The 28,000-nt window shown below is 43.8% G+C and overlaps 1 protein-coding gene across 3 annotated transcripts; it reads left to right on the top strand.

Annotated features, from left to right (window-relative positions):
* Nucleotides 1–133: 133 nt before the first annotated feature.
* On the top strand, nt 134–27,950 carry LOC109878363 (paxillin). Of its 3 annotated transcripts, XM_031819256.1 has the most exons (14): nt 150–286; nt 19,030–19,238; nt 19,338–19,423; nt 19,549–19,688; nt 19,840–20,032; nt 20,257–20,371; nt 20,542–21,879; nt 22,851–23,123; nt 23,245–23,634; nt 23,805–23,963; nt 24,105–24,278; nt 25,402–25,483; nt 25,572–25,720; nt 25,821–27,950. In XM_031819256.1, the coding sequence occupies exons 1-14, from the start codon at nt 274–276 to the stop codon at nt 26,085–26,087; spliced, it is 3,588 nt and encodes a 1,195-aa protein (XP_031675116.1). In that variant the 5' UTR covers nt 150–273; the 3' UTR covers nt 26,088–27,950. The 3 variants fall into 3 exon arrangements, with proteins under 3 accessions (XP_020326215.1, XP_031675116.1, XP_031675117.1); XM_020470626.2 differs by lacking the exons at nt 20,542–21,879; nt 22,851–23,123; nt 23,245–23,634 and having other exon boundaries at nt 134–286; XM_031819257.1 differs by lacking the exons at nt 23,805–23,963; nt 24,105–24,278; nt 25,402–25,483; nt 25,572–25,720; nt 25,821–27,950 and having other exon boundaries at nt 22,851–23,426.
* The last annotated feature ends 50 nt before the right edge of the window (nt 27,951–28,000 follow it).

Below are 28,000 nucleotides of genomic sequence, written 5' to 3'. Positions count from 1 at the left end.
GCAGCCTGTCCACTGAGGTTTAAGTACGAGCCTGTCTGATATACAGTAGTATTGTACTTTGTATAAATTTAGTTCACTCGCTAGAGGCCGCCCTTTATCAAAGTTATTTAAACAACCCGGGATCTCTTCATGTCGGCGTATATAGATGCGCGTGCTCGTCGCTGTGCGGTCATGTATTGTACTTCCCAACCAACTTCAGCACAGTGAGTAAACTAATTGAGATTTTGAGAGGATCGAAAAAAAAAAATAACTGGTGAAGCCAATTCTGGAAGTATGGACGATTTAGGTAAGTTCAAACCATGTCCTTTTCTAATCTCAGCCTTTTTCTATTTAGTATAGCGGTAAGTATGGGTGGAGAGAAAACAATGTATTTCGAAGCGCCGGAGATTTCAAGGTCTTGGGATAATCGACGGCCTGGGATTTTTGTAAATATCTGAAGCCAACGGAGAGTTGGTTTAAAGTTTAAACTACGTACAAAAGCTTCGAATTAAACATTGTTTATCTTTTCATGTCGGATTTCACGCATTCGAACTGAATAATAACAAGTAATCTCGTCAGTTTACTTTTTATTTAATTTTTTACAAAGAATTTATGCAAACATTTTAGCAAAAGTTCGTCTGATGGTGTCAACATTGTTTGTATAAAAACGAGATTCCACCCATATTGATTGACTTTACCATCGTAGGCGTAAGAGTTATGGGCGTATTTTTATTTTTTTACTACAACTCTGTCTCATTGCAGTTGGTACAAATGCTTGAAGTTGGCCAAAGTAACACGGAGCAAGTTTGTAACGTTATAGCCTTTTATGTTCAGTGTTATCCAAACGTTCCAAATGGCGACACAATCTCAATATAAGAAAAACATGTGAAATGTCATAAATAGTCTCTTATTTAAGTGCCCATTGTCACTTATTGTATGGCAAATATGGTTGTGCCTTCTCCACAGGCACCCTGCTCAAATTAGATTTACTAACTTTTAATGGCAACATTCATGGCATATGAGTGAAACTAAATATTTACTTATTATATAGTGGTTGGATCCCTACTTGTATTTGGTTGTCTCTAACTTTATTTGTAGTGGTAGTTCTGTGCTGATAGCAGGCCGAGTGTCTTCTGTTTTATATATGGGTCTCATGTCCAAGGCTGAAACTGTCCAAGGCTGGGTCTCATGTCCAACCCCTGTCCAAGGCTACCCAGCTAACCATTCTAGGGAGATCATTTTTGTAAGGTTCCTCTGTGTCAAATTTTCCGTTAATTAAATTAATTTGATTTATGTTAGCAAAAACCTTCTGAGCACCTTCTTCAGCATATTTTGTTGTTAGGTGAAAATTCCCTTAATGTCAAACAGAACTTCAATAGAATGTGGTTACAATGTTCTCATTGATGTAGTTTCCTGAGGGTTAGGGGAATATTACACCAAACATACATGGCCATGTTCTCAGAATACAAGATAATAATGTACTAGACACGTTTGATAGGAATGTTGCAAGAAGGGATGGGTTAAAACTGGATAGGTTTTTCTCTTCAATCTGGATTTTCTTTTGGTGGTGTCTGGGTAGAAAAGTCTAGCTAGCTCAGCCAGCCATTGGCTAGGCCTTCAGAAGCTGGACAGAAGGCCTATGCAGTTCAGCTATTAGTGCAGAATTTTGGAGTGACAGTGGAATGAACCAATCACATTTTGACTTGCAATGGGCGGCCATAAAAAAAAATTGAAAGGAAAAAAAGTGAGGTGTCTATGCCAGAGTTTCTAAACCCAGAGGTGCAACATAGCCAGACTTCCGGGAACGTTTGCGAAACAGACCAAGCAGACTACGCCAGGGGTTTGAGAAGTGAAATTCTTCTTTAGTTTTCTCTAAATCTAAAGGCACAACCTAGATTTGAGCCAATATCGGGTTTGCAATTGACATACGATGCCTCCTGCTGGCCATGTTGGAAGACTTGAATTATTCCGACAACAGCCGAGTTGCATCCCCAAACTGCATGATAACAGTGCCTAAAACTAATAGATTCATCACCCTGGTGATTTTTTTGTGGATTGTTTAGCTGCTCTAACAAGGAAGGAAAGACAACGGGGAAAAAAACATGTTTACAATCATGAATCATGAAACACCATTGATGGCAGCAATGAGATGACTCAAGAACTGTCAGAAAATAAAAATAAACGTTTTGCCCATCAAGACCTGAACCCAATATTTGCTAGCTAGATAGCTTGTAGTCGAGCTATTGGCATGTGTCGAGTGAGTCAAGTTTTGCGGAAGCATATTTTTCGCCATAAAAAGGCACATTTTATAACAAATAACTACATGCCTCTATTATTAGCATTTAGAGACTAACATAAGACTAGTATTCCTAATGTTTAGAGTAGATTGGATAGTGATAATTTAGACTATTAATACGTGCATAGTGGCACAGGCTTATAGGCTATATCAGACGTTTCTTTACTTGTATTGGGGAAAATGCTGACGAGTAGGTAAACGACCACTACCCTCCGTATTATTGGCCAACGTGCAGTCATTGGAAAACAAACTGGACGATCTACAATTTAAGACTATCCTACCAACTGGACATTAAAAACTGTAATATCTTATGTTTCACCTAGACATGGCTGAATGACGACACAGATTATATAGAGCTGGCTTCTCCATGAATCGGCAGGACAGGGCAGCTACGTCTGATAATACGAGGGGTGTGGGTGTGTGTCTATTTGTCAACTGCTGGTGCGCAATGTCTAATATTAAAGTCTTGAGGTATTGCTCGCCTGAGGTAGAATACCTCATGATATGCTGTAGACCACACCATTTACTAAGATGGTTCCCATTTATATTATTCGTAGCTGTCTAAACACCACCACAAATCGATGATGGCACTAAGACTGCACTCAACGAGCTGTATAAAGCCATATGCAAACCAGAAAATGCTTATTTCTAGTTCCTTGGTGTCCAGATCACCAACGAACTATGATGGTCCAAACACACCAAGACCGGTGTGAAGAGGGCATGACAACACCTTTTCCCCCTCGGGAGACTAAAAATATTTGGCATGGGTCCCCAGATCCTCAAATTTCTACAGCTGCACCATCGAGAGCATCCTGACTGGTTGCATCACGGCCTGGTATGCCAATTGCTTGACATCAGACCGTAAGGCACTACAGAGGGTAGTGCATACGGACCAGTACAGCACTAGGGCCAAGCTTCCTGACATCCAGGACCTATATAATAGGTGGTGTCAGAGGAAGGCCCCAAAATTTGTCCGACTCCAATCACCCAAGTCATAGACAGTTCTCTCTGCTACTGCACGGCAAGCAGTACTGGAGCGCCAAGTCTAGGACCAAAAAGGCTCCTTAACAGCTTCTACCCCCAGGACTGCTGAACAATTGATCAAATAAAATAAAAATAACTTGTGTATTTAGTAAATATTTTCTAAACTTTATTTATTGAACTGCATTGTTTACACCTGTTGTATTCGGGCATGTAACAATTTGATTTGATGATTTGTTGAACTTTATTCATAAGAGGAGATAAAATGTATGGACATTACAGCATAGGACAAAGGTCTGAATGGGAGAGGACGCTGTGTTGATTATTGGTTGTTCCAGCCCAATATATTTAGTCTTTGTGACTTAAACACCAAAATGAGTTAAACAAAACAATTAAGGTTGGTTTAGGTGACCTAAAGAAGTGCTATTCTAACATCAGGTATGCTTTTCATTTGTTTATGTACTACAGTAGGTTCACCAGCTGATCTCTGTCAAGACACCCATGTCGACTGGATTCCCACTGTGAAGATGATCTGGAAAAGGACAAAGTAAAAACTGCAGCAGCAGTCCTTTTCCATCTTGTCCTTTTCCAGATATGAAAGGAGGCATCCTTCAGTAATACAAGATACAGTGCATTCGGAAAGTATTCAGACCACTTGACTTTTTACACATTTTGTTACGTTAAACTTTATTCGAAAATGTATTAAATTGTCCCCCCCCCCCCCCATCAATCTACACACAATACCCCATAATGACAAAGCAAAAACAGGTTTAGACATTTTTGCACATTTATTTAAAAAATGAAATTTTAGTACTTTGTTGAAGCAGCAATTACAGCCTCATCTCTTTCATTTGACCTTTATTTAACTAGGCAAGTCAGTTAAGAACAAATTCTTATGTTCTATGACGGCCTAGGAACAGTGGGTTAACTGCCTTGTTCAGGGGCAGAATGACAGATTTTTACCTTGTCAGCTCGGGATTTAATCTTACAACCTTTTGGTTACTAGTCCAACGGTCTAACCACTAGGCTACCTGCTGCCCCAATCTTCTTGGGTATGACACTTCAAGCTTGACACACCTGTATTTGGAGTTTTTCCCCATTCTTCTCTGAAGATCCTCTCAAGCTCTGTCATGTTGGATGGGGAGTGCCGCTGCACAGCTATTTCCGGGTCTCTCCAGAGATGTTCGATCGGGTTCAAGTCCGGGCTCTGGCTGGGCCACTCAAGGACATTTAGAGACTTGACCCGAAGCCACTCCTGCGTTGTGTTTGCTCTTTGCTTAGGGTCATTATCCTGTTGGAAGGTGAACCTTCACCCCAGTCTGAGGTCCTGAGCACTCTGGAGCAGGTTTTCATCAAGGATCTCTCTGTACTTTGCTCCATTCATCTTTCCCTGGATGCTAACTTGTCTTCCAGTCCCTGCCGCTGAAAAACTTCCTCACAGCATAATGCTGCCACCACCATGCTTCATCATAGGGATAGTGCCAGGTTTCTTCCAGTTGTGACGCTTGGCATTCAGGCCAAAGAGTTCAATCTTGGTTTCATCAGACCAGAGAGTCTTGTTTCTCATGGTCTGCCAAAAGGCCCCCAAAGGAGTCTCAAACTTGTAGCGGGCTGTCGTGTGCCTTTTACTGAGGAGTGGCCATCAGTTTCTTGATCACCTCCCTGACCAAGGCCCTTCTACCCTGATTGCTCAGTTTGGTTGTGTGGCCAGCTATAGGAAGAGTATTGGTGGTTCCAAACTTATTCCATTTAAGATTGAATAAGGCCACTGTGTTCTTGGGGACTTTAATGCGGCAGAGGTTTTTTGGTACCCTTCCCCACATCTGTGCCTCGACACAATCCTGTCTCGGAGCGCTACAGACCATTATTCGACCTCATGGCTTGGTTTTTTGCTCTGACATGCACTGTCAACTGTGGGACCTAATATAAACAGGTGTGTGCCTTTCCAAAACATGTCCAATCAATTGAATTTACCACAAATGGACTCTAAGTATCAATGGATAACAGGATGTACCTGAGCTCAATTCCGAGTCTCATAGCAAAGGTTTTGAATACTTATGTAAATGTATTTAAGTTCTAACTGGTTTTGTTTTGTCATTATGGGGTATTGTGTGTAGATTGAGGATTTAAAAAAAAATGTAATCGATTTTAGAATAAGGCTGTAACGTAACAATGTAGAGAAGGTCTGAATACTTAGTGAATGCACTGTATGCTGTGGACCATCTGTATGATTCTGTTGTGCCATTTGAGTAAAGAGCACCTTCACCTTGTCGTCGTGTCAAAGGTGCCCCCTTAAGCAACAGTACCAGTCAAAAGTTTGGACATGCCTACTCATTCAAGGGTTTTTCTTTTTTTTTTAACTATTTTCTACATTGTAGAATAATAGTGAATACATTAAACTATGAAATAACACATGGAATCATGTAGTAACCAAAAAAGTGTTATATTTTGATTTGTTTATTTGAGATTCTTCAAAGTAGCCACCCTTTGCCTTTGACAGCTTTGCACGCTTTTGGCATTCTTTCCACCAGCTTCATGAGGTAGCCACCTGGAGTGCATTTCAATTAACAGGTGTGCCTTGTTAATTTGTGGAATTTCTTTCCTTTATGCGTTTGAGCCAATCAGTTGTGTTGTGACAAGGTAGGGATGGTATACAGAAGACGGCCCTGTTTGGTAAAAGACCAAGTCCATATTATGGCAAGAACAGCTCAAATAAGCAAAGCGAAACAACTGTCCATTACTTTAAGACATGAAGATCAGTCAATCCAGAACATTTCAAGACCTTTGAACGTTTCTTTAAGTGCCGTCACAGTCACCAAGTGTTATGATGAAACTGGCTCTCATGAGGACGGCCACAGGAAAGGAAGACCCAGCGTTACCTCTGCTGCAGAGGATAAGTTCATTAATTACCAGCCTCAAATTGCAGCCCCGAAAAAATGCTTCAGAGTTCAACAGACGTCTCAACATAAACTGTTCAGAGGAGACTGCGTGAATCAGACCTTCATTGTCAAATTGCTGCAAAGAAACGACTAGTAAATAACACCTATAGGAAGAAGAGACTTGCTTGGTCCAAGAAACACGAGCAATGGACATTAGACCGGTGGAAATCTGTCCTTTGGTCTGATGACTCCAAATTGTGAGATGTTTGGTCCCAACTACCATGTCTTTATGAGATGCGGAGTAGGTGAATGGATGATCTCTGCATGTGTGGTTCCCGCCAAGAAGTATGGAGGTGTGGCGGTGCTTTGCTTGTGACACTGTCAGTGTTTTTATATAGAATTCAAGGCATACTTAACTAGCATGGCTACCACAGCATTCTGCAGCGATACACCAACCCAATCTGGTTTGTGCTTTGTGGGACTATCATTTGTTTTTCAACAGGACAATGACCCAACACACCTCCAGGTGTAGGGCTATTTGACTGTTCCTAGGCCTTCATTGAAAATAAGACTTAACTGACTTGCCTATGTAAATAAATGTCAAATAAAATGTGTGGGTGTACTGATTTGTACATGTATGATACTAGTTCGTCTTGAATAATAGTTAACAAGTTTCAACACTTAACTTCAAAGAAGTTACTCCATAGTGTGTGATCACACAGTTGTATGATCAGATTGGGTTGGCATTGCTGCCACCCCCGTGCTTCATGGTAGGGATGGTGTTCTTCGGCTTGCAAGCCTTTTCCCTCTAAACATAACGATGGTCATTATGGCCAAACAGATCTATATTTGTTTTATCAGACCAGAGGACATTTCTCAAAAGTACGATCTTTGTCCCCATGTGTAGTTGCAAACTGTAGTCTGGCTTTTTTATGGAGGTTTTGGAGCAGTGTCTTCTTTGCTGAGCAGCCTTTCAGGTTATGTCGACAGGACTCGTTTTACTGTGGATATAGATACTTTTGTACCTGTTTCCTCCAGGTCCTTTGCTGCTGTTCTGGGATTAATTTGCACTTTTCGCACAAGTACGTTCATCTCTAGGAGACAGAAAGCGTCTCCTTCCTGAGCGGTATGATGGCTGCGTGGTTCCATGGTGTTTATACTTGCGTACTATTGTTTGTACAGATGAACATGGTACCTTCAGGCGTTTTCGAAATTGCTCCCAAGGATGAGCCAGACTTGTGGAGGTCTACAAATTTATTTCTGAGGTCTTGGCTGATTTCTTTAGATTTTCCGATGATGTCAAGCAATGAGTTTGAAGGTAGGCCTTGAAATACATCCACAGGTACACCTCCAATTGACTCAAATGATGTCAATTATCCTATCAGAAGCTTCTAAAGCCATGACATCATTTTCTGGCATTTTCCAAGCTGTTTGAAGGCACGGTCAACTTAGTGTATGTAAACTTCTGACCCACTGGAATTGTGATACAGTGAAACAATCTGTCTGTAAACAATTGTTGGAAAAATTACTTGTCATGCACAAAGTAGATGTCCTAAACAACTTGCCAAAACTATAGTTTGTTAACCAGACATTTTTGGAGTGGTTGAAAAACGAGTTTTAAATGACTCCAACCTAAGTGTATGTAAACTTCCGACTTCAACTGTATGTACATACTACCTCAAATGCTCCTGCACATTGGCTAGCCGGGCTATCTGCATTGTGTCCAGCCACCCGCCAACCCCTCTTTACGCTACTGCTACTCTCTGTTCATCATATATGCATAGTGTCTTTAACCATATCTACATGTACATACTACCTCAATCAGCCTGACTAACCATGTCTGTATGTAGCCTCGCTACTTTTATAGCCTCGCTACTGTATATAGCCTGTCTTTTTACTGTTTTATTTCTTTACTGACCCATTGTTCACCTAATTCCTTTTTTGCACTATTAGTTTGAGCCTGTAAGTAAGCATTTCACTGTAAGGTCTGTTGTATTCAGCACAAGTGACAAACTTTTTGATTTTATCTACTTGGTGAGCAGACTTCTGTTCCAGCTAGCAATAGCGCACTTGATTATTAACCAATTATGTTCAATACAGTGAATCAGGTGTGTTAGTGTTGGGCTGGAACATAAACCTGCACACCCAGCAGGGTTGGCCTGCTCCAGTTGTAATAGGTTCATTTTGTGACTTTTTTAAACTTTATTTTAGTTAACATTTTGCTAACCTTGTTACACATCCAATCCATGGTATACGAGGATGTATTCTATTGGGACCTCTTCATCTGCACACCGGGTATCACAGCTCTCTGTATCTGAGGACAGAAAATAATTGTTGTCTGTGTGCTGGCCTTGTGTGCTGCAGCCCGAAGCACAGCTGCTTTTTGATTTTCATCAAAAAGCATTGCGTCTCCTGCACTAGAGTCTGCAATGGTTCGACTACACAATATAATGTCGGGTGCATTAAGTGATGCTCTGTTTCTGTTCTTTTTCTAAATTTGATCTGATGTATTGTCATTTGTTTCCACAACTAAAGCCTAGGTCAGATAATCACGGTTTGCCACTGCAGTTATCAGTTAATCTGACTTTTCTCTCATTGATTTGATTCCCTTATTTCAGCAATTTTAGGGCTTTTTGTATAGTTGTCTAATGTTTGTGGGCCATATAACCCTGTTTTTAATATTACTCCTGTTTACACCTATCTAGTTGTTTCACAAGTGCCTACAGAGAAAGAGTTAGTGTTTGCTTCTGGACAGGTCCTAACTATACTGGCCTTTTAAGCAAGCACATGTCCCAAGAATATCCCAGTGGTTATGGTGTTCATCATAAGTGCTGGTGGCCTGGGTTTGAGATCCACAAGGGGAGTCACACTACCTTCACATTCTTAGCAAATATGTTCATGTCAAATAATGACCACACCCCTATCTTACACTTTATATACAAACGTGTGTTGACACCCCTTTAAAATTTGTGGATTTGGCTATTTCAGCCACACCCGTTGCTAACAGGTGTATACAATCAAGCACACTGCCATGCAATCTCCATAGACCAACATTGGCAGTAGAATGGCCTTAATGACTCAGTGACTTCTTCAACGTGGCACGGTCATAGGTGGCCACCTTTCTAACAAGTCAGTTTGTAAAATTTCTGCCCTGCTAGAGTTGCCCTGGTCAACTAAGTGCTGTATTGTGAAGTGGAAGTGTCTAGGAGTAACAATGGCTCAGCTGCGAAGTGGTAGGGCACACAAGCTTGGTGGAAGAGGAATAATGGTTTGGGGCTGTTTTCATGGTTTGGGCTAGGCCCTTTAGTGCCAGTGAAGGGAAATCCTTAACACATTGACCTTCTAGACGATTCTGTGCTTCCAACATTGTGGCAACAGTTTGGGGAAGGCCCTTTCCTGTTTCAACATGACAATGCCCTGGTGCACAAAGTGAGGTCCATACAGAAATTATTTGACTAGATTGGCGTAGAAGAACTTGACTGGCCTGCACAGAGCCCTGACCTCAACCCCATCAAAATCCTTTGGGATGAATTAGAACGCCGACTGCGAGCCAGGCCTAATCGCCCAACATTGGTGCCCGACCTCACTAACGCTCTTGTGGCTGAATGGAAGCAAGTCCCCAGAACAATGTTCCAACGTCTAGTGTAAAGCCTTCCCAGAAGAGTGGAGGCTGTTAAAAGCAGCAAAGGGGGACCACTCCATATTAATGCCCATGATTTTGTAATGAGATGTTTGACAAGCAGGTGTCTACGTACACTACATGACAAAGTATCTAATTAAAATCAGTTTCTTGTTGAAAGCTGGGAATCTGTAGGATTATACCTTGAGCTCAAATTGACCACCTTTCCACTACCTCATAAATTATCAGTATTTATTCATTTTATTTCCCTGCGCAACTTTCCATCTTCTTGACATTTTAATGTGGAAAAATGACAAAATAGTTTATCATACTGATTCAGGAGTAAGATTAAAACGGGGTCAAATGCCCCAACAACATTAGACCCCTAAACCGAAAGCTCTTAAATTGCTGAAATAATTTAAATCAAATCAATGATGAGAGAAGAGTCATATCAGCTGATACCTGACACAGACATGGTGTAGCAGGAAGATTACCATATCGTAAACCAAGAGGTTGTGAGTTCAACTCCCGAGTGAGGATATGCTGAATAATACTTAATGTATAAATGAACATGCACAATTAAATCATGTGCGGCAAATATGGAAGCTGAGGACACTATGTTAAAAGCACTGTGTGTGTGTCCCTAATCTTGCCAACCGACAGAGCTCTGTGAGTGGATCAGTGGTTCACCAATCAGGGCCTTGATTGGCTGGGCAACAGTAACAAGATGAGTAATGACACATTTGACACAAATGTTCTTGCCATGTTTCCACTTAAACTATTAAGATTCTAGACAAGTTATTTTTTGATAACATGGCAACTATGTTCTGTGTATGTTGGGTGGGACGTTGATGGAATATTCTCCTAACAATCAGAACTGGAGACATTAGTATTAACATCTTAAGTTCTGAGAACAAGGTAACGACGTTCTATTTAACATTTAAGGTGATGGTCTCTTGGAAACATTCCTAGGACATCACGGGAACATTCCTATGATAACGTTAGTTAATGACCTATTGAGACTTAAGGGAACCTCTAAAGTTCTGGGAATGTTTGTTAGCTGGTTAGTCATGTTTAGAGTACATACTCAGACATTAGAGTATCCTACAGACCTGCAGCAATATGGGTCTTCAAACGACTAGAGGACTTTCTCAGATACAGATATGTACTAGAGATATTTACACAAACGCCTGGAACCCGGCATACCTCTAATAGCAGAGCCTACTGTATGCGAACCTGCACCGTTCATACTTGTACACATAGATCATATTCCATGGTTACATGTGTCAGTGCATTTTAGGGACCAAGCATCTGGCTGATCATGCTGGCTGATGGGCACTGTTTTTTTAGGAGGAGACATGAGGAGACATCTTTTGTGCTTGGCCTGATCTGAGAATACCTCCATGGCTCATTAGATGGTAAAGCTGCTCTGAGCCAGTGAAAGGACTGATTGTTAACTGAGAGGGAGCCTGCTGTCTTAAGTCGGGGGAAGCCAGGCCTGAGGGAGGGGTAGAGGCTGCTGTGGAATGTCTTAACATCAAGGCCAAATACTTACTGGGTTACGGCTCACCAACTCCCACCACTGTTCCACACTGGCCCTGTAAAGAAAGGGCTCTTCACAAACCGGTACCCTCAGTCAGTCCTACTATTCCTGGTCTCTGCAGGGATTCCTCTGATGACGTAGAGCTGCGTAACCCAATCATCCTCTCCTCTTTCTACTTGGCCCAGTGTACGAGAGATGTCCCCATTTCCTACCCTCCCAAAAAGCAGGGGGGATTCTGTTGTACCGTGTGAGCAATCCTAGGTTAGACAAGGCATGTGAACGTTCCAGAGACTCGGACATGTCTCACGCAGCTCCGATCAGGTGGTCGCCAGGTCCAGAACAAGGCCCAGAACCATTACTGATGTGGCCGCAGTGCAGCTGAGCTTTCTCCCAGATGTGCGTCTTTACCCACATGTGACAGTCAGTCAGATGGCCTGTCTTACTGGCGTGTTAGTGTGGCGTGTCCCCACTCTCCTCTCTGTGAATTCCTCAGGAGCCTGTATGATTGACTCTCCATGCTTGGGAAACACACAGATTAGCTGTCCCTGTGGGCTGAAGCAGCCTTCGTTTATGTCATGACCAGTCATTAAGATAAGAGTGGTGCGTGGTGTGTCGGTGGGCAGCTGGTTGAGAGGACAGCATTATAGGAGAGGCAACGTTGCAGTCTGAACAGTAATCACTTTTTATTTTTTACATGCTTTGTGAACAACCGATGTGGACTAACAGTGAAATGCTTACTTACGGGCCCATAACAATGCAGAATGAAAGAAAGCGTCACGTTCTGACCTTGTTTCTTTTGTTATGTCTTTATTTTAGTATGGTCAGGGCGTGAGTTGGGTGGGTTGTCTATGTTAGTTTTTCTATGATTTGCTATTTGTGTGTTTGGCCTGGTATGGTTCTCAATCAGAGGTAGCTGTCAATCGTTGTCCCTGATTGAGAACCATATTTAGGGAGCCTTTTTTTCTATTGTTTCATGGGTGATTGTTTTCTGTTGTGTGTCTGCACCAGCCAGAACTGTTTTCAGTCGTTTCTCTTTGTTATTTTGTTATTTCCGTGTTCATTTTAATAAATATGGACACCTACCACGCTGCACCTTGGTCCTCACCTTCTTCCACCAACAACGGCCGTTACAGAAAGATAAATAATAGAAAAGTAAAACGCTTAATAATAGATGCACAATGAGTAACAATAACCTGGCTATATACAAGGGATACCAGTACTGAGTCGATGTGCAGGGGTATGAGGTGATTGAGGTAATTATGTACATATAACTAGGATTAAAGTGACAGGGGATAAAAAGTAGCATAAGCATATGTGATGAGTCATAGTTAGTCCAAAAAGGGTCCAGGCAGATAACCAAATGGCTACATAGACTAACGATTTAGCTTTTGGGTAGAAGCTGTTCAGGGTCCTGTATCCTCTTTTTGAGGAGATGTGGACTGTATTCATTGATTACCTTGTAGAAACATTGCCATATTCCCTTGTTCAAGAGAGGACTGGGTGCATGTTAAATGGTGTGGTCCTTAGGCTTGGGCGATACCTCTGTATACGGTTTAAAATGTTTATTTCGAAATAGTGTTTAAAATATATATTTTTATGAGGGCACTGCAGGGGTGCCAAATATATATTTTTTTGAGGGCGCTGCAGGGGTGCCAAGGGGGTGCTATGCCACTGCTTATAAGTTAAGTATAACTATAAGAAATCTAAGATGTCAAATTATATCTAGCTCAGGGCTCCAGCTATGCATTTGGTTTCCTAGCTAAGTGGCTAGATATCAAGCTTCTTGGTTACAACCGAGACATTCAATCCTCTCCTGGATCAACATCCCTAGTGCCTAAATTGTTTTGTGCATCCCCCAAAAAACATATTTATAGCGCCCCTTGTGTGCACATTTGGTAATACCATATACCTCGGTATGGTACAGAAATGGAATGAGAATCTGGATACCGCCCAACACTAGTGGTCCTAAATGTTTACGATATTTTCCAACCACACTCTGTAACTTAGACAACATAGCTGTCCTTACAACTTTGGCAGTTGGTGAGTTTCTGTATTTCAGTAAGTCAGCAGTGGGCCAGTGTTACCAGACTAGTCATCACCCCCAGGGACCTGTAGGGTTTCTCCCTGTATGCCTACCACTACTGTATGTTTGTGGGCCTGCCTTCTGAACTAATGTGAGGGTCCTGTCTGTAAATCAGTCCAGTCTAGCTCTTTCTGTGCTCCTTCCACACCCATCCTGTTCTGAGTCTGGGGGAGGGGGATCTGCATGACTGACCTCATTGCTTAGGCAATGAACCCTGCCTCACATCCTGAGGAAACATAAGAGAAAACAATGAGCAGAATCTGTGTTCAGGGCCAGGAAATTAATGCTCTGCCACTGCTGTTATGGACAATTTTGACCAATAAAAGTTAGTCAAGCCCTCTTTCCTACCACGTCTTTTGCCTTTATTTCCTCAACTGTTTCCCTCTCTGTCACTTTCCCATCTCTCTCTGGCCTTGTTTCTTGGCTCTGAGAACAGTGCTAATTATTTTCCTGATGGGTCAGTGTAATGGAGCAGGAATCTGAGTTCCTGCTGGATTCTTCCCACATTACTCAGGCTGGGACTCCCCAGGGCATGTTGTTCAAATAGCTCAGTGTGGAGGATTCCACAGGGCCACAGAGCATGGAAGATGGCTGGCTGTTTTTGGAGGTTGGTTGGTTTGATTCAGTGTTGTTGCACAAGCTGAACTTGGGGAAGAGAAACAAGACCGTCTATCCTTGAGGTTTTCACACCCCCTCCAACACACACAAACTCATGGTAGCCGCTGGCTCTCTCACTAATCTATTGGTGCGAGTTTGTTCTCAATGTCTAAGCATGACTGTGTGTCAAAATGGTCTTTTAGACTTTCCCCTGTCATCTGATTTACTGGCCTGTGGGGAAGTGCTTTTATTTTGGTCTTCAGGGGAGTGTCATCTTTCGGATATGGGGCTGCTTGGGCGGGTATTTTTGGTGGGGATTATTTTGAAGCCGTTGACCCCATCTTGCTTCAAGATCTTTCTGTCTTTCTCTGAGACACCACACCACTCCCTCTCTCTCACTGTGTCTGTACTCCCTTCAGTATGTCTTTACACTCCCTGTTCACCCTTGTCTCTCTGTGCTGTATACTCCCACTCCCCCTTCCCTATCTGCTATTCTCCTCTGTGGTATTTCTCTCCACCCCTCTCTGGCCCCTGTCTCTCCTGATTGATATAAATATAATGTTGGGTAGGCCAGATAGTGTTACTTTCTACGTGGGGCTGTGGCCAGTTCTGCCCCCAGCTATAAACAGGTGAGTCGTGGACCCTGGTGGCCCATCACTGTATCCAATGTGGGAAAGATTAGCTTGCCTGTCTGCCTGTTAACCTGGGAAGCATGGCACTCTGGGCCTGCCATGGGTAATACAAATTGACATCTCTCTTCTCCTGCAATTTAAAGTATGTGGTACTTTTCTGATCTGGCCCTGTTATCTAAATTATAGAGTAGTACATCGATTGTTTTTAAACTAAACGGCCAGGTTTTTCTCTTTTTCCCTCTCATCTGGAACCTAGTCATAGTGCAACTGATTGACTGGTGGTTTCTGTCTTGCCAATTATAGCCTGTATTACAAAACATTGTATTCTGTGTTTTTATCTTAATATTTGTTAATTTCATGTAGATGACATATTACTGATATTTAGAGTCCCTGGGTAAACCAAATCATCCCTCTCTTCCATTCTTGGCCTCCACCTCATGCCTCTCCTCTGCCGCCCTCCTCTGTTTCCCTGGCTGCTTTCTCTCTCGGAGCCGGACAGTGGAATGTGTGGAATACACCATGTACCTTCCCGCCTATCAGATAAAGACTGCAGGGCTTTGGTACAGTTAGGAGGAGGGGGGCTATGGACAGAGGCAAGAATCTACACGTACCCACCACCCGAAGAATGCACATACAGTATGCACACAACACAAGGCTGTTGGCCTATGTTTGAACATTGACTTTATGTTAAGATGCTTTCAATGAAAAGGCAAGGCAGGACAGGAATGTATTGCAAATCTATTTAGGTCATAGAAGCTGCAATAAACAAAGTCAGATGAACTGATCTCTCTGGCATTTAGCCCTGCTTAGAATCCAGAATAAATGTTTCCCATAGAACAGTTGTATAATACTCTTTTTTTTTCCAAAAGTAGTCAGGATTTCCTCTGAAAAATGATTGGATTTTACCCATCTCATAACCTTTACCCCCACCCCTTAATGCCACTAACTCCCCCCAGACCAACTCAGGCCACAGACCATTTTACAGTTCATCGGTGTCAGACTCATTGCTGCCTCCCACAGGAGGGACAATCAACACAAATTTATTCGTGGCATTTCCACTTTCACACTCCAGTAAAGCCGAATGTCAGTGTAGCCCTGGCCTAAAGCACTACAGGCAAGTGTATTGCGGCTGACCTCTAGCTATGATTTAAATATCCTCTACTCATTGTTCTTTAGTTTGTTAACAAACAATTCCTTTACAATGAAGGTGGGTAGTGGGTACCAGCTTTCGCTGTATGTCATCGAGTTAGCTATACCCTTGACAGTAGTCTATACGTTGCTTGAAACACTTAATCAGATGTGGACTAAGATCTCTGACTGATCAGTACCACAGGGGTTGACCAGTGTCACAGATGTAGTAGCAACGGGGGGTAGTCTAGTGGTACTAGGCAGAGAATAGAGATCCCAGTCTGGCAACATACTGAGGAACTTTTCCTCGCTGCCAGGAGTAAGGTCATGAAGTTCTTCTACGTACTCTATATCATACCTGGTTAGCCATGTGTGATTTTTATTGTTTTAGTATTCCCTTTTATTGGGAAACCACACCATAATGTGTAAGATATCAATTCCCAAGTGAATGACCGGATAGGGAGATGGCCAGTGATTTACAAAATATATATTTAAAAAAAAAAGGCTTTATTGTAAGGGTGATGACGTCAACTTTAGTAAGTCCTTGTTCAGCATGTCGGCACCAGGTGCAGCTTATTTTGAGCAGACTTACTTGCTGAACTTACAGCTTTAAATAGATTTAACTATATGAAGTAAACACCTAGCTACTGGTTGGGGTCTCTGTGGTTTAACTATATGACGTAAACACCTAGCTACTGGTTGGGGTCTCTGTGGTTTAACTATATGAAGTAAACACCTAGCTACTGGTTGGGGTCTCTGTGGTTTAACTATATGAAGTAAACACCTAGCTACTGGTTGGGGTCTCTGTGGTTTAACTATATGAAGTAAACACCTAGCTACTGGTTGGGGTCTCTGTGGTTTAACTATATGAAGTAAACACCTAGCTACTGGTTGGGGTCTCTGTGGTTTAACTATATGAAGTAAACACCTAGCTACTGGTTGGGGTCTCTGTGGTTTAACTATATGAAGTAAACACCTAGCTACTGGTTGGGGTCTCTGTGGTTTAACTATATGAAGTAAACACCTAGCTACTGGTTGGGGTCTCTGTGGTTTAACTATATGAAGTAAACACCTAGCTACTGGTTGGGGTCTCTGTGGTTTAACTATATGAAGTAAACACCTAGCTACTGGTTGGGGTCTCTGTGGTTTAACTATATGAAGTAAACACCTAGCTACTGGTTGGGGTCTCTGTGGTTTAACTATATGACGTAAACACCTAGCTACTGGTTGGGGTCTCTGTGGTTTGAATGAACAGTGGGGGAAGTACTGTGGTAGTGAATAGGTTCAACTGAAAGCTCTGTGGTAGTGAATTGGTTAAACTGAAAGCTCTGTTCCCACAGAACAATTGTAACAGTCCTATTCAAATAAAGTTGTTAAGGATGAACAATAGAGATGTCGTTGACGTCTAGTTGATGGCAATTTAAAAAATCTTTCTGGGAATTATTTTAGAAAATAGAGCACAATATTTGACTGTTTACAGAAGTAGACACAGCCTTTATTATGAGTGTGACATGTATCCCTGGGGTGAGTTGGAGGGTGTGGGAGGGAGGGAGGGCGGCGCACAATTGGGCCAGCGTCGTCCGGCCTACCCGGGTTTGCCCGGGTAGGCCGTCATTGTAAATAAGAATTTGTTCTTAAACTGACTTGCCAAGTTAAATAAATAAACAAAATATTGTTGGTTAATATCCAGTGTGTCTCTGTCCCCCTGCCTCCAAACCACACCCTCAACAGACAGGACACTAGCTAGTCCTCTCTGTCTAGCTCTGTTCCTCTCTGTCTAGCTCTGTTCCTCTCTGTCTAGCTCTGTTCCTCTCTGTCTAGCTCTGTTCCTCTCTGTCTAGCTCTGTCCCTCTCTGTCTAGCTCTGTCCCTCTCTGTCTAGCTCTGTCCCTCTCTGTCTAGCTCTGTCCCTCTCTGTCTAGCTCTGTCCCTCTCTGTCTAGCTCTGTCCCTCTCTGTCTAGCTCTGTCCCTCTCTGTCTAGCTCTGTCCCTCTCTGTCTAGCTCTGTCCCTCTCTGTCTAGCTCTGTCCCTCTCTGGCTGCATAAGCCGTTGCACACACTTCTGGGTACTGGATCTGTCAGGTGGCATATCAGGAGGATAGTAAGGGGGCATTTTACCCAGAAAAGCTTGAATATTCTGACCTTTATTTCATCTTCATTTCTTGTCTGGTTTTTTTGCTTTTGTTTTTCTTCTTGCAAAGAGGATTTTGTGTGTGACTGAAATGGGACTTTTTGACTGTGGTCTGTAAAAAATGATTTGTCTATTTGTTGTTCACCTCAAAGTTGTAGTAATGTTGGCATCTTACGGACTGTCCATTTATCATATAATTTAGTTTAGCCTATTTTAATGTTCTCTTGGTTTGAAGCTGATTTATGTAAATTGGCTCATATGATTCAGAGAAACTAGTCTTATGGGGTGGCTTTTGAATTGTTATATGGAGTTGACAACAAGGATTCCCTTTGACACCATCCAGTATGAACAGGAACATTTGAACAGGCTATGCTTGACTGACTGAGGATGGATGGAGTGTGTGATGTAAGGGTCTATTTTGTTCTGGTGTTCCAGGGGACACTAATGCTGTACACAGGATAGCCCTGGAGATGTATATGATGTCTGTCTGATGTCCACACTCACACAAAGCCTTTTGAAAAGGGCAACAGGTTAAGAAAGGCGTTTTTCTGTTAGGAAGACAATCAGACGGAAGGAACGATGGACAAGCAAAGACTGATAGCCAGGTACTTACTGAAAGCAGCAATATATTAGAGCCTGATGGAAAGATTGATGGAGCGAGGAAGGTGGGGGTTTCAGGGGAGATGTTAACCAGACTGTAGTGGGTTTAGAAATGACACTGGGGCTTTGTGTCTGTCGAGCTGTGATGATGACAGGGCCTAAACTTGGCTCCTGGTGGAGGGGGCCTTGGGAGCAGGCTTTTTTTGGAGTGAGAGGCTGACCGGTACACATGGGCATTGTTAGTTTACAGACACCCGCCGCTCAGTAGACTCCAGCTGGAGAGGCCCAGATGCTGGGCGCTTTGAATTATTTTCATTCTAATTGAGGCAAAATAACTAAATCTGTCACATTCACATTGATGCTAAGCATAGAAGTCGTGTTGGTCTTCAATGAATGATTTGCTCCAGAAAGAGGGGAAACAAATGTCCACCCTCAATCTTTAAACAAACACATTTTGTATTGATGTAATGATACAGAGGCAGCCTTGGTTTGTGTATTTTTGCCTGTAATGTTTGACTGAGTGTTTGCTGTGTAACAATGGAGGTATCTCTCTCCTTCTCAGACGCTTTGTTGGCGGACCTGGAATCCACCACGTCCCACATCTCCAAGCATCCTGTGTTCCTGTCTGAGGAGACCCCCTACTCCTTTCCCACTGGAGGGAACTCCTACCAGGATGTGTCAGTCCCTCCCCCGGTGCCACCCCCTCCCTCGGCTGAGGCTCTGAATGGCTCTGTGATAGACTCCCTGGACTCCCACCACTCCTCCCAACAGGTCCGTCATACTGTACCTCAGAACCACGACTCAGACTCACACATCTCATTCATTAAATGGCTTTTCACGACTAAACTTAGTGAATGTCCTCCTCTGCAGTCCTTGGGTTCAGCTCCGAAGAGCTTATGGTCCAGGGACAGTAGCAGCCCGCCCGTGTCCCACATTGAAGAGGACCACGTGTACAGGTAGGCAGGAGGGCCATAGGAACAGATCTTTAGGAAGGCACCCCGACTGGGAGGCTACTATACCGTCTGTCACTGTTTTATACTCAAACACAATTGACAAAGCATTGTCTCTCTGCCTCTGTCAGTTTCCCCAACAAACAGAAGTCTGCTGACCAGTCTGCGGCTGCTATGAGCTCAGCTCTGGGCAGTAACCTGTCAGAGCTGGACAGGCTGCTCCTGGAGCTCAACGCTGTCCAGCAGAACTCTCCCTCCTTCCCCACCACAGGTACACAGACAGCTAAACACATCCTACATAATTTTTCACTAGGTTTTGGTGTTTATGCTACCTAAGCGGAACTTCTCTCTTGTCTTTGCAGTATGTGTTTACTGCATAATACTGTGATGATATCATGTCCCACTGTCCTTTCTACCCACAGAGGAAACAGCCCCACCCCTGCCGTCCTGCAGCATAACCCACTATGTGCAGGAGAACGGGGGTCCCCCTGACGTCATGGTGAGCCCTCCGTCTCAGGAGAAGACCAAATGGAACGGGAGGCAGGTGGTGGAGGACGGCCGGCCCACTGTGGAGAGTCTGCTGGATGAGCTGGAGGGCTCTGTACCCACTCCCAGGTAAGCAGATTGGCAGTTACTCCTAATCAAGAATCACAGAAGGACACGGAGTTTGTCATCACCTTGAATTATAGGATACAAGCTAGCTAGCAATGAGATAATGTTAATAATCAACTGTAGCCTGTGTTTGGGTGCTCCATCTGATCACATATTAGGATGAAATGAAAAATGAGGAGGTCAATGTTTGATTGTGTGTGATCATGTTTTGCTTGTGTATTCTGCAGCCCCTCTGTCCTTCACAATGAGTTGGACTCTTCCTCTCAGCAGCAGGCCAGAATGTCAGCTTCCTGTGCCACACGCGAACTTGATGAGCTTATGGCCTCCCTTTCCGACTTCAAGGTGTGTGTGTGTGTGTGTGTGTCTTACGCTTGTCCTCTTATTACCTCATGAAAAATCCTTTAGTAGATACCTTTTTAATTCTAGATCTATTTTCTAATCTGATTATTTCTCTTTAATATCTTCCTCTTCTTGTGGTGTCCCTTTCCTCTCTCCTGCCTGTCCTGTCCTAGCCTGTCCTCGGCTCCTTGGGGTCTATGAACTCTGACCTTCAGCTTGATCAGGCAGGAACCTCCCCCAGCATCATTCTGGAGGTCCATCCTCCTCCACGTACAAGCTCCTCCCTTGCTGCAGCTGCCCCCTCCTCCCTCTCACCCTCTCAACCTGCCTGTGACTCTCCTCTTTTCTCTCTACCTGCATGGGAGCTGCACATAGAGGAGGAAAGTGGGGACTCAGGGGGGGCAGTGTCCCCTCCACATCCCTCATTATCAAGCCCTCCCCCAACTACTGTAACCTCCCAGAGCCCTCTGTCATTTGCAGAGAGTGACCCAGAACCAAAAGTTGTCATTGACGTCTCTGCGACCATCCTGTCGTCTCGTCAGAAGTCTCTGGTAGCCCTCAACCACTCCAACCCTTCACTTAGCACATACCCAAGTCCTCCTAATGCTGCTAAACCATCACTGAACTCAGCCAGTGTCACCCTGGACAATAACCCCTTAAAATCCCATAGTTCATTTCTAGAACCTTGTACAACTCCCCCTACTGTTACCAAGAGCACCAGTCCCCTGACTGACATGGATCTATGTTTCTCTACTCCAACCACTACCAAGAGTCTTAGTCCTGTTCCTGTCTCTACCTCCAAGACTCCTTCACCTCTCCATGCTTCTGTCACCAAGACTCCTTCACCTCTCCATGCTTCTGTCACCAAGAGTCCTCCTCTCACTGCTGCTAAAGCCCCCTCACCATCTCTGGTCGCTTCTTCTAAGTCTCCCTCTCCCCCAGCTCTCACCAGCCCCAAGATCTCCAGGAGAGTTCTAGAGCCAGTCCCTGCAGCTGAGCCCTCTCTGGATGAAGCCCTGGATAAGCTGCTGGCAATGAGTTTCACCAAGATGGAGAACGATAGAGTCCCTACTGACACACTGCAGCTGAAGGGGGAGGCACCTCAGCTGAAGAGGGAAGTGGTGCAGGAGGTACATGAGGAGGTCATCATGCCCTTAGACAGAAGGGAGGTTCAGCCAGACACTACCGGGTGTACCCGGGATGGGGCAAATACCCGTGAGGGGACAATTACCCGGGATGGGTCAGTAATGAGTGGACACATAGATGGGCACAGGGAGCTCATGGACTGGGCTGATGTGGAGCTGAACATGTGTCTCCAAGATGGACTGGATGGTAGTATGACTCCTTATACAGAGAGACCTTATACAGATGGGAGCATGACCCCGATGACTGAGGCCAGCTGGATGGATGAGTCCCTGGATGGCTCCTCCTGCCCTGGAACTCCTGATGCTGCCATGGACCTACCTCTGCTGCAGCCTGCCACCATGGACAGGGTCTCTGCATCTGGACATGTATGGGGCAGCTCTCACCACCACACTGTGCTGTTCTGCACAAACACACATAGAAACAACGGAGTTAAATGTCATTCATACAAAACTATCTTTCTGAGATGGCAGAAATGGCTTGGTGTGATACCAAAACATCTGTTTGACAAATTGTGTGTGTGTGTGTGTGTAGATGCTGTCCTTACAATGTGCACATCTGGATGTTTACTGCTACTGCAGTCTCTTATTGTTGACTGCCTGGTAGTGATGAGCAATTAACCGAAATGTTGGTTATTTTTTTGTTTGGTCAATTAGTTGTTAAAAACAATGTCTTAAGTTTGAATACAGTTTTTATTTTCAATTTTTTGTGAGCTTGAGGCCCAGTTTCTATTGAGAAATCAGATTAAGCCTGAACTTTGCGATGTAGTAGGGAGTTGTAGTTTCCAACGGGCCAATATTCTACATAGTTCAGCACAGAATACCTGGTAATTAACTACAATGACAATCTATTGCACCCCCGCCTACTTGTCCGTTAATAATCAAAACCGTGATTATTTTTCAATGATCGAACAGACTTGAAAAAGCACTGAATGCTCAGCAGTACTGCCTGGCTGTGACCTTTGTTGGCATGTCTTGTTAAAACCAAACAATTTGAGTTGTGACTGCATCCTATGACTACCTCACTTGTTGCGTCAGCATGATGCCCGCATCTTGCCCAACTATGTTCTGCTTAACGGTCAGAGAACAAATGGGACTGTGTGATGGGTGGGGGTGAGATGGGGACTGAGCATGTAATACAGCATGGAGTGTGACTCTGAGCTCACTGACACATTCCTTTGGACATGCCTTTACCCACTGCTGATAGATACCCTTGAGGAGATGGCTGCCTTTGGCTTTGAGTGAACTGGAATGGTGCTTCCTCTGAACTGAACCACTCACCTGGTCTGTGGTATTGTAACTGGATCACTATGGAGTCCTGATGCTCATTCTCCTTCTAGCTTAAGTCCGTGATAAGGCGCACCAAGGAGACCCCCAATGTGCACCCCATGTACCGAGAGGGTCACCCCCGGAGGGGGCGGATGGGCCCCATCATCGTCAACAAGAGCAGCTCACAGGACCGCCTCATAGAGGAACTGCAGGGGAAGCTGGGGATTGGCCGATTGGCTGACCGCCGTATCAAGCAGCCGGACGATTGGCTCACTGAGGGCGTCATCGTCATGTCCAAGCCACAGCGTTTCCGTGGCGATGGGGCTGCGAATGAGGTGGACAAGGTTGGCCTGGATACGATCACAACAGGATCACACCATTCCAGATATTATTTTTTTACCTTCAAGTTTCCGTTCTTTACCTTTAATTTTCTCTCTCCCTCTGTCATCGTCTGTCTCTTCTCAGATCATTATTCCCTCGGAGTCACCTATACCTCAGAGGGTCATTTCCCCACCCCAGTCTCCCCCAGCCCCTCGTCACCCTCCTATTATAGAAGAACCCAGGAGACCCCCAGCTGTTAAGCAGACCCCTGCTCCCCTACCTCCTCCCCCTCCCCCCTGCCCCCCTCAACTTCCTGCACCCCATGAACCCATCCCTCCCCCACCTCCTCTGGTACAACCCCCACCGGTCCCAGTACAGCAGCCCCCTGCCCCCAAGCCAGAGCCCCCTCCACCTGCTGCTCCAGCCCCAGTGCCCCCTCCACCAGTGCAGCCTGCACCACCACCACCTCCCCCCAAGGTCCTGGTGTCCATTGGCTGTCAAACAGAATACGACCCAATTTTTCCTCCAATGCAGGCATGGATCTCTCTACCTTTCTATTTCTGATATGGTGGAAATCCTTCTATTTCTCACTGGCTTCAGTTTCCTTTAGTTCACCCACAGTTGAGTTATTTGTTCAGATGTATTTTTATGAGAGAATGCATTGTGCTCTGGTGTCTGTCCTCTCACTCTCCATCTTTTGACAGATCATGGCCCAGGGGAAAGGTGGCCCTGGAGGCCCCCCAACACAGGTCAACAAGCTGGACAACATGCTCGGCAGTCTGCAGTCTGACCTCCATAAACTGGGTGTGCAGACTGTGGCCAAGGGAGTGTGTGGGGCATGTTGTAAACCCATCGTGGGACAGGTGAGGGGCTTGGGTGGGCTATAGATCAGGCTCTGGTGGCCTTTCTAAGATCATGGTCTCGCTCTAACTTCAAGTTACTTTCAATTGAATTGCAGAGCTTTGTTGACATGGTAAATGTAAATATACTGTCTGTTTGTCCAGGTGGTTACTGCCATGGGGCGCACATGGCACCCAGAGCACTTTGTGTGTACCCACTGTCAGGAGGAGATAGGTTCCAGAAACTTCTTTGAGCGTGACGGAGCGCCCTACTGTGAGATGGACTACCACAACCTGTTCTCCCCACGCTGCCACTACTGTAACGGCCCTATACTGGATGTAAGTAAACACCTATACTACAACAGTAACGACACTATATCAAAATATGAACGCAACATGTAAAGTGTTGGTCCCATGTTTTCATGAGCTGAAATCAAAGATCCCAGACATTTTCCATATGCACAAAAAGCTATCAGCCAATCTCCGACCTTCCATTCTTAAGCAAAATTCTGGAGAAATTGGTTTTCAAACCGGTATTTTTTTTTTAAGTACCAACTCTATTTTTGAAAAATTCCAATCTGTTTTTTGAGCCCACCACAGCATAGAGACAGCCTTAGTTAAAGTGGTACATTATCTTCGAGCCAACACGGATGCCAAACAGCTCTCTATCCTTGTACTCTTAGATTTAAGTGCTGCATTCGACACTGTTGACCATGATGTCCTTCTGGACAGACTGGGGAGGTGGGTTGGCCTCTCCGGTCCAGTTCTAAATTGGTTTAGGACCTATTTAACGGGTCAAGAGTTAACATTTATTTTAGTTTGTCACCCTTGGTGAACATATCTCCGATTATACATATCACCTGTGGTGTTCCACAAGGTTTGATTTTTGGATCCGGTACTGCTCAGTTTATATATGTTACCCCCTGGCAGAGTTCTCAGAAAGCACAGCATTGATTTTCACTGCTACGCAGACTATACACAACTTTTCCTTTCTGTGTCACCATAGGGTTTCAGCTCCACGGATAAATGATTAGACGGTATTAGTAATTTAAATACTTGGATGGCTCACAACTTCCTCCAGCTAAATCAAGACCGAGGTGCTTATTGTTAGAGCCAAAGCACAGAGAGAATCTAGCCCCACATTTTAATTCACGGGCAATAAAGGTAAAAAACCAAGGTGTTATTTTAGATTCTGAACTCAATTTTGAATCGCACAATATGAATGTGACCAAAATAGTTTTTACCGCCTGAGGAACGTTGCCACGGTGTGGCTCTTTCTCTCTCTGACTGATACAGAGAAACTCATCCATGCTTTCATTACGTTAATTTTCCTGTAAAGCACATTGCGTTGCATTCCATGCTTGATTTGATTTGTTCAGTGTATATTATTTCAACTTAGGCAGTCCAAAGATCCAGTGTAGCAATGGCAGCTAGCATAGAGTAACTGTTCCTATGTTTACAGAAAGTTGTGACTGCGTTGGACAAGACATGGCATCCTGAACACTTCTTCTGTGCTCAGTGTGGATCATTCTTTGGCCCAGAAGGTGAGTTTTACCCGTTCTTGGAGCTCACTTGAAATGACCATTTCTAGAGTCAGGTGCAGAACTCATGATCTGTATGTGTCTCCTGAAGGCTTCCATGAGAAGGATGGGAAGGCGTACTGTAGGAAGGACTACTTTGACATGTTTGCACCGAAATGTGGTGGCTGTGCCCGAGCCATTCTGGAGAACTACATCTCTGCGCTAAACTCCCTTTGGCATCCAGAGTGCTTTGTCTGCAGGGTCTGTAATCAGCCTATTTCCCTTTATATAAAGGCATTCATGTTGAAGTGTCCTGACTTGTACTTACTCATTACTCTCCTCTCTCTCTCTGGGTATGCAGGAGTGCTTCACCCCATTTGTGAATGGGAGTTTCTTTGAGCATGATGGGCAGCCCTACTGTGAGGTGCACTACCACGAGCAGCGAGGCTCCCTCTGCTCGGGTTGTCAGAAGCCCATCACCGGCCGCTGCATCACAGCCATGGGCAGGAAGTTCCACCCGGAGCACTTTGTTTGTGCCTTCTGCCTCAAGCAGCTCAACAAGGGCACCTTCAAGGATCAGAATGACAAGCCCTACTGCCAGGGCTGCTTTGTGAAGCTCTTCAGTTAGGGAGTGTGTGTGGCTCACAAGCTTGTATCAGAAAGTGTCTGTGTAGCTCTGGTAGTGTGTGCAAATCAGATTGTGTGTGTTTGAATTGTTTTAGAGGGATGTCTGTATACTCATGGTGTGTATGGTGAAAGTGTGTGTGTGTGTTTCAGGTAGTATGTGTGAGATTCCAGCATTTTCTTTTTGGCCCTTGAAGTGTAATGGACAATCAGATCAGGTCTCTTGCCTGTGCGCTTTCTGTGATGCTCAGAGTAGTGTGATTTCAAACCCAAATAGTTTTGCTTTGCTTTTGTAGTCCGGGTAAATGCTTACTGAACACTGTAAGAACACATGGGATACGTATATGGAAGTGTTTTGAGGTTGCTGCTCACTGGTTGAGTGTCTCTTGAAAACCATTTGAAATGTGACATGTTACTCGATCAGGGAGATGTTGACCTGTCATTTTTTAAATTTTATCAGCTGAGGCCTTTTTTCAACTGCTAAAGCAAAGGCCTCTGAGATTTCTTTAATTTGCTGTCTGAGTAACAGAGAACAGATGCATATAATGATGTCATTGTAGCTTTGACTGGAAATAGGCTGTGGGTCAGTCATTATTTTAGTACTTGTGAAGCACATGGTCGTGTCATCAGACCCTTGTGGACTCATTTTCACACACACGGCCTTGTGACACACAATCATTAACACCTCCACACAAGCATTTGGTGTTTGACAAACATATGAATGCTGACATGTTACAATTTAGATTTAATGTATATTGGAATGTTTCTATAAAATGTATGTGAAAAATATTAATTTACAACAAATAATATTTGACTCCCTCCTGTTTGGGAAATCGGAGTCACATATAACGCCAAATGGGGAGATGGATAATGTTACTTTATCACCTTCTCCACTGCCCACTCAGTCCTTTTAGAGCTTAACCCTTAGTTGGACTGGTTTGTACTTTCCTTTATGTTCAGAAAGTGCTGATGCAGTATAAAAGAGTATGCCACTATAAACAATTGAATTGATTCTGCATACAGGAAACGGTTGCATTTTACTGTGAGAATACTGTATACAAAGCCCTGGTCAGTTAATAGTTTGAATAACCACTCATTAAGAGAAATCCTCTTAGAAATTTCAAAGCAGAGATGCTTTTTTATTTTTCAAGATCTGTGAAGTTACTGTGCATTGAGTTTGACTTTTTGTAAAATAAATAGAATACTGCACAAGGCCCCTTATGTATGTACACACAGATTCTATGCAAAAAATACTGTGTGCAGCTGCAAACATTTAACTCAACAACCCTCTTGACTCTATCCAAGTGATGCTTTCAAGGAATATGCCTATCTATTTTCTGTGCCAATATATCAATGCAATGTCTTTTACACTGGGGAGACCAGCAAGGAATCCTACTGTTTATAGACTGGGAGTCCTGGACTATCTCTTCAGATTTCTGTCAGTGTGAGTCCACTGGATAATGTGTGTTGATATTGGTCTGAGATTGTGCACTGTGCAGGATCTACTGTACACCAGTTGTGTTTGTGGGCTTGTATTCTTATCCATCACAATTGTATTGGGTCTGTATCTTGTTCAGGGATTTACACCCAGAGCTTGTAAATCTCTGTTCATTGTTTTATTTAAATCATTGAACTATTTGACTACTCAATCATTGTAGTTGGCAGTTATTTAACCAAAGTGACTTTTTTATTGAAATTGTGTCCCTTGTCACCTTTTCATTTGATATGTCATAGTGCTGAATACTGAGCCAACTCATTTCATGGGTCGATTTTTGTTGTTTTATAGCCTAAGTGTATAGTATTTGTGATAACGTTTTCCTTTGGCGAAACAAAGGCAATTTTGCCTATTTATCTAGGAATGGATTCTGCACACTCTAGAGATGATTGCCACCGTGGTGAAATCTAGAGTAGACTGTG

Source organism: Oncorhynchus kisutch, linkage group LG3, assembly GCF_002021735.2.
Source record: "Oncorhynchus kisutch isolate 150728-3 linkage group LG3, Okis_V2, whole genome shotgun sequence".
NCBI lineage: Eukaryota > Metazoa > Chordata > Actinopteri > Salmoniformes > Salmonidae > Oncorhynchus > Oncorhynchus kisutch.
Note: the sequence above shows the minus strand (reverse complement) of the source record. Positions and strands in the feature narration are given on the sequence as shown.

Excerpts from the sequence above, each read along its gene's own strand:
- LOC109878363 (XM_031819256.1), top strand. Across the intron at positions 19,239-19,337 it reads CCCACCACTCCTCCCAACAG|TCCTTGGGTTCAGCTCCGAA; the intron begins GTCCGTCATACT and ends CCTCCTCTGCAG. Across the intron at positions 20,372-20,541 it reads CCTCCCTTTCCGACTTCAAG|CCTGTCCTCGGCTCCTTGGG; the intron begins GTGTGTGTGTGT and ends GTCCTGTCCTAG.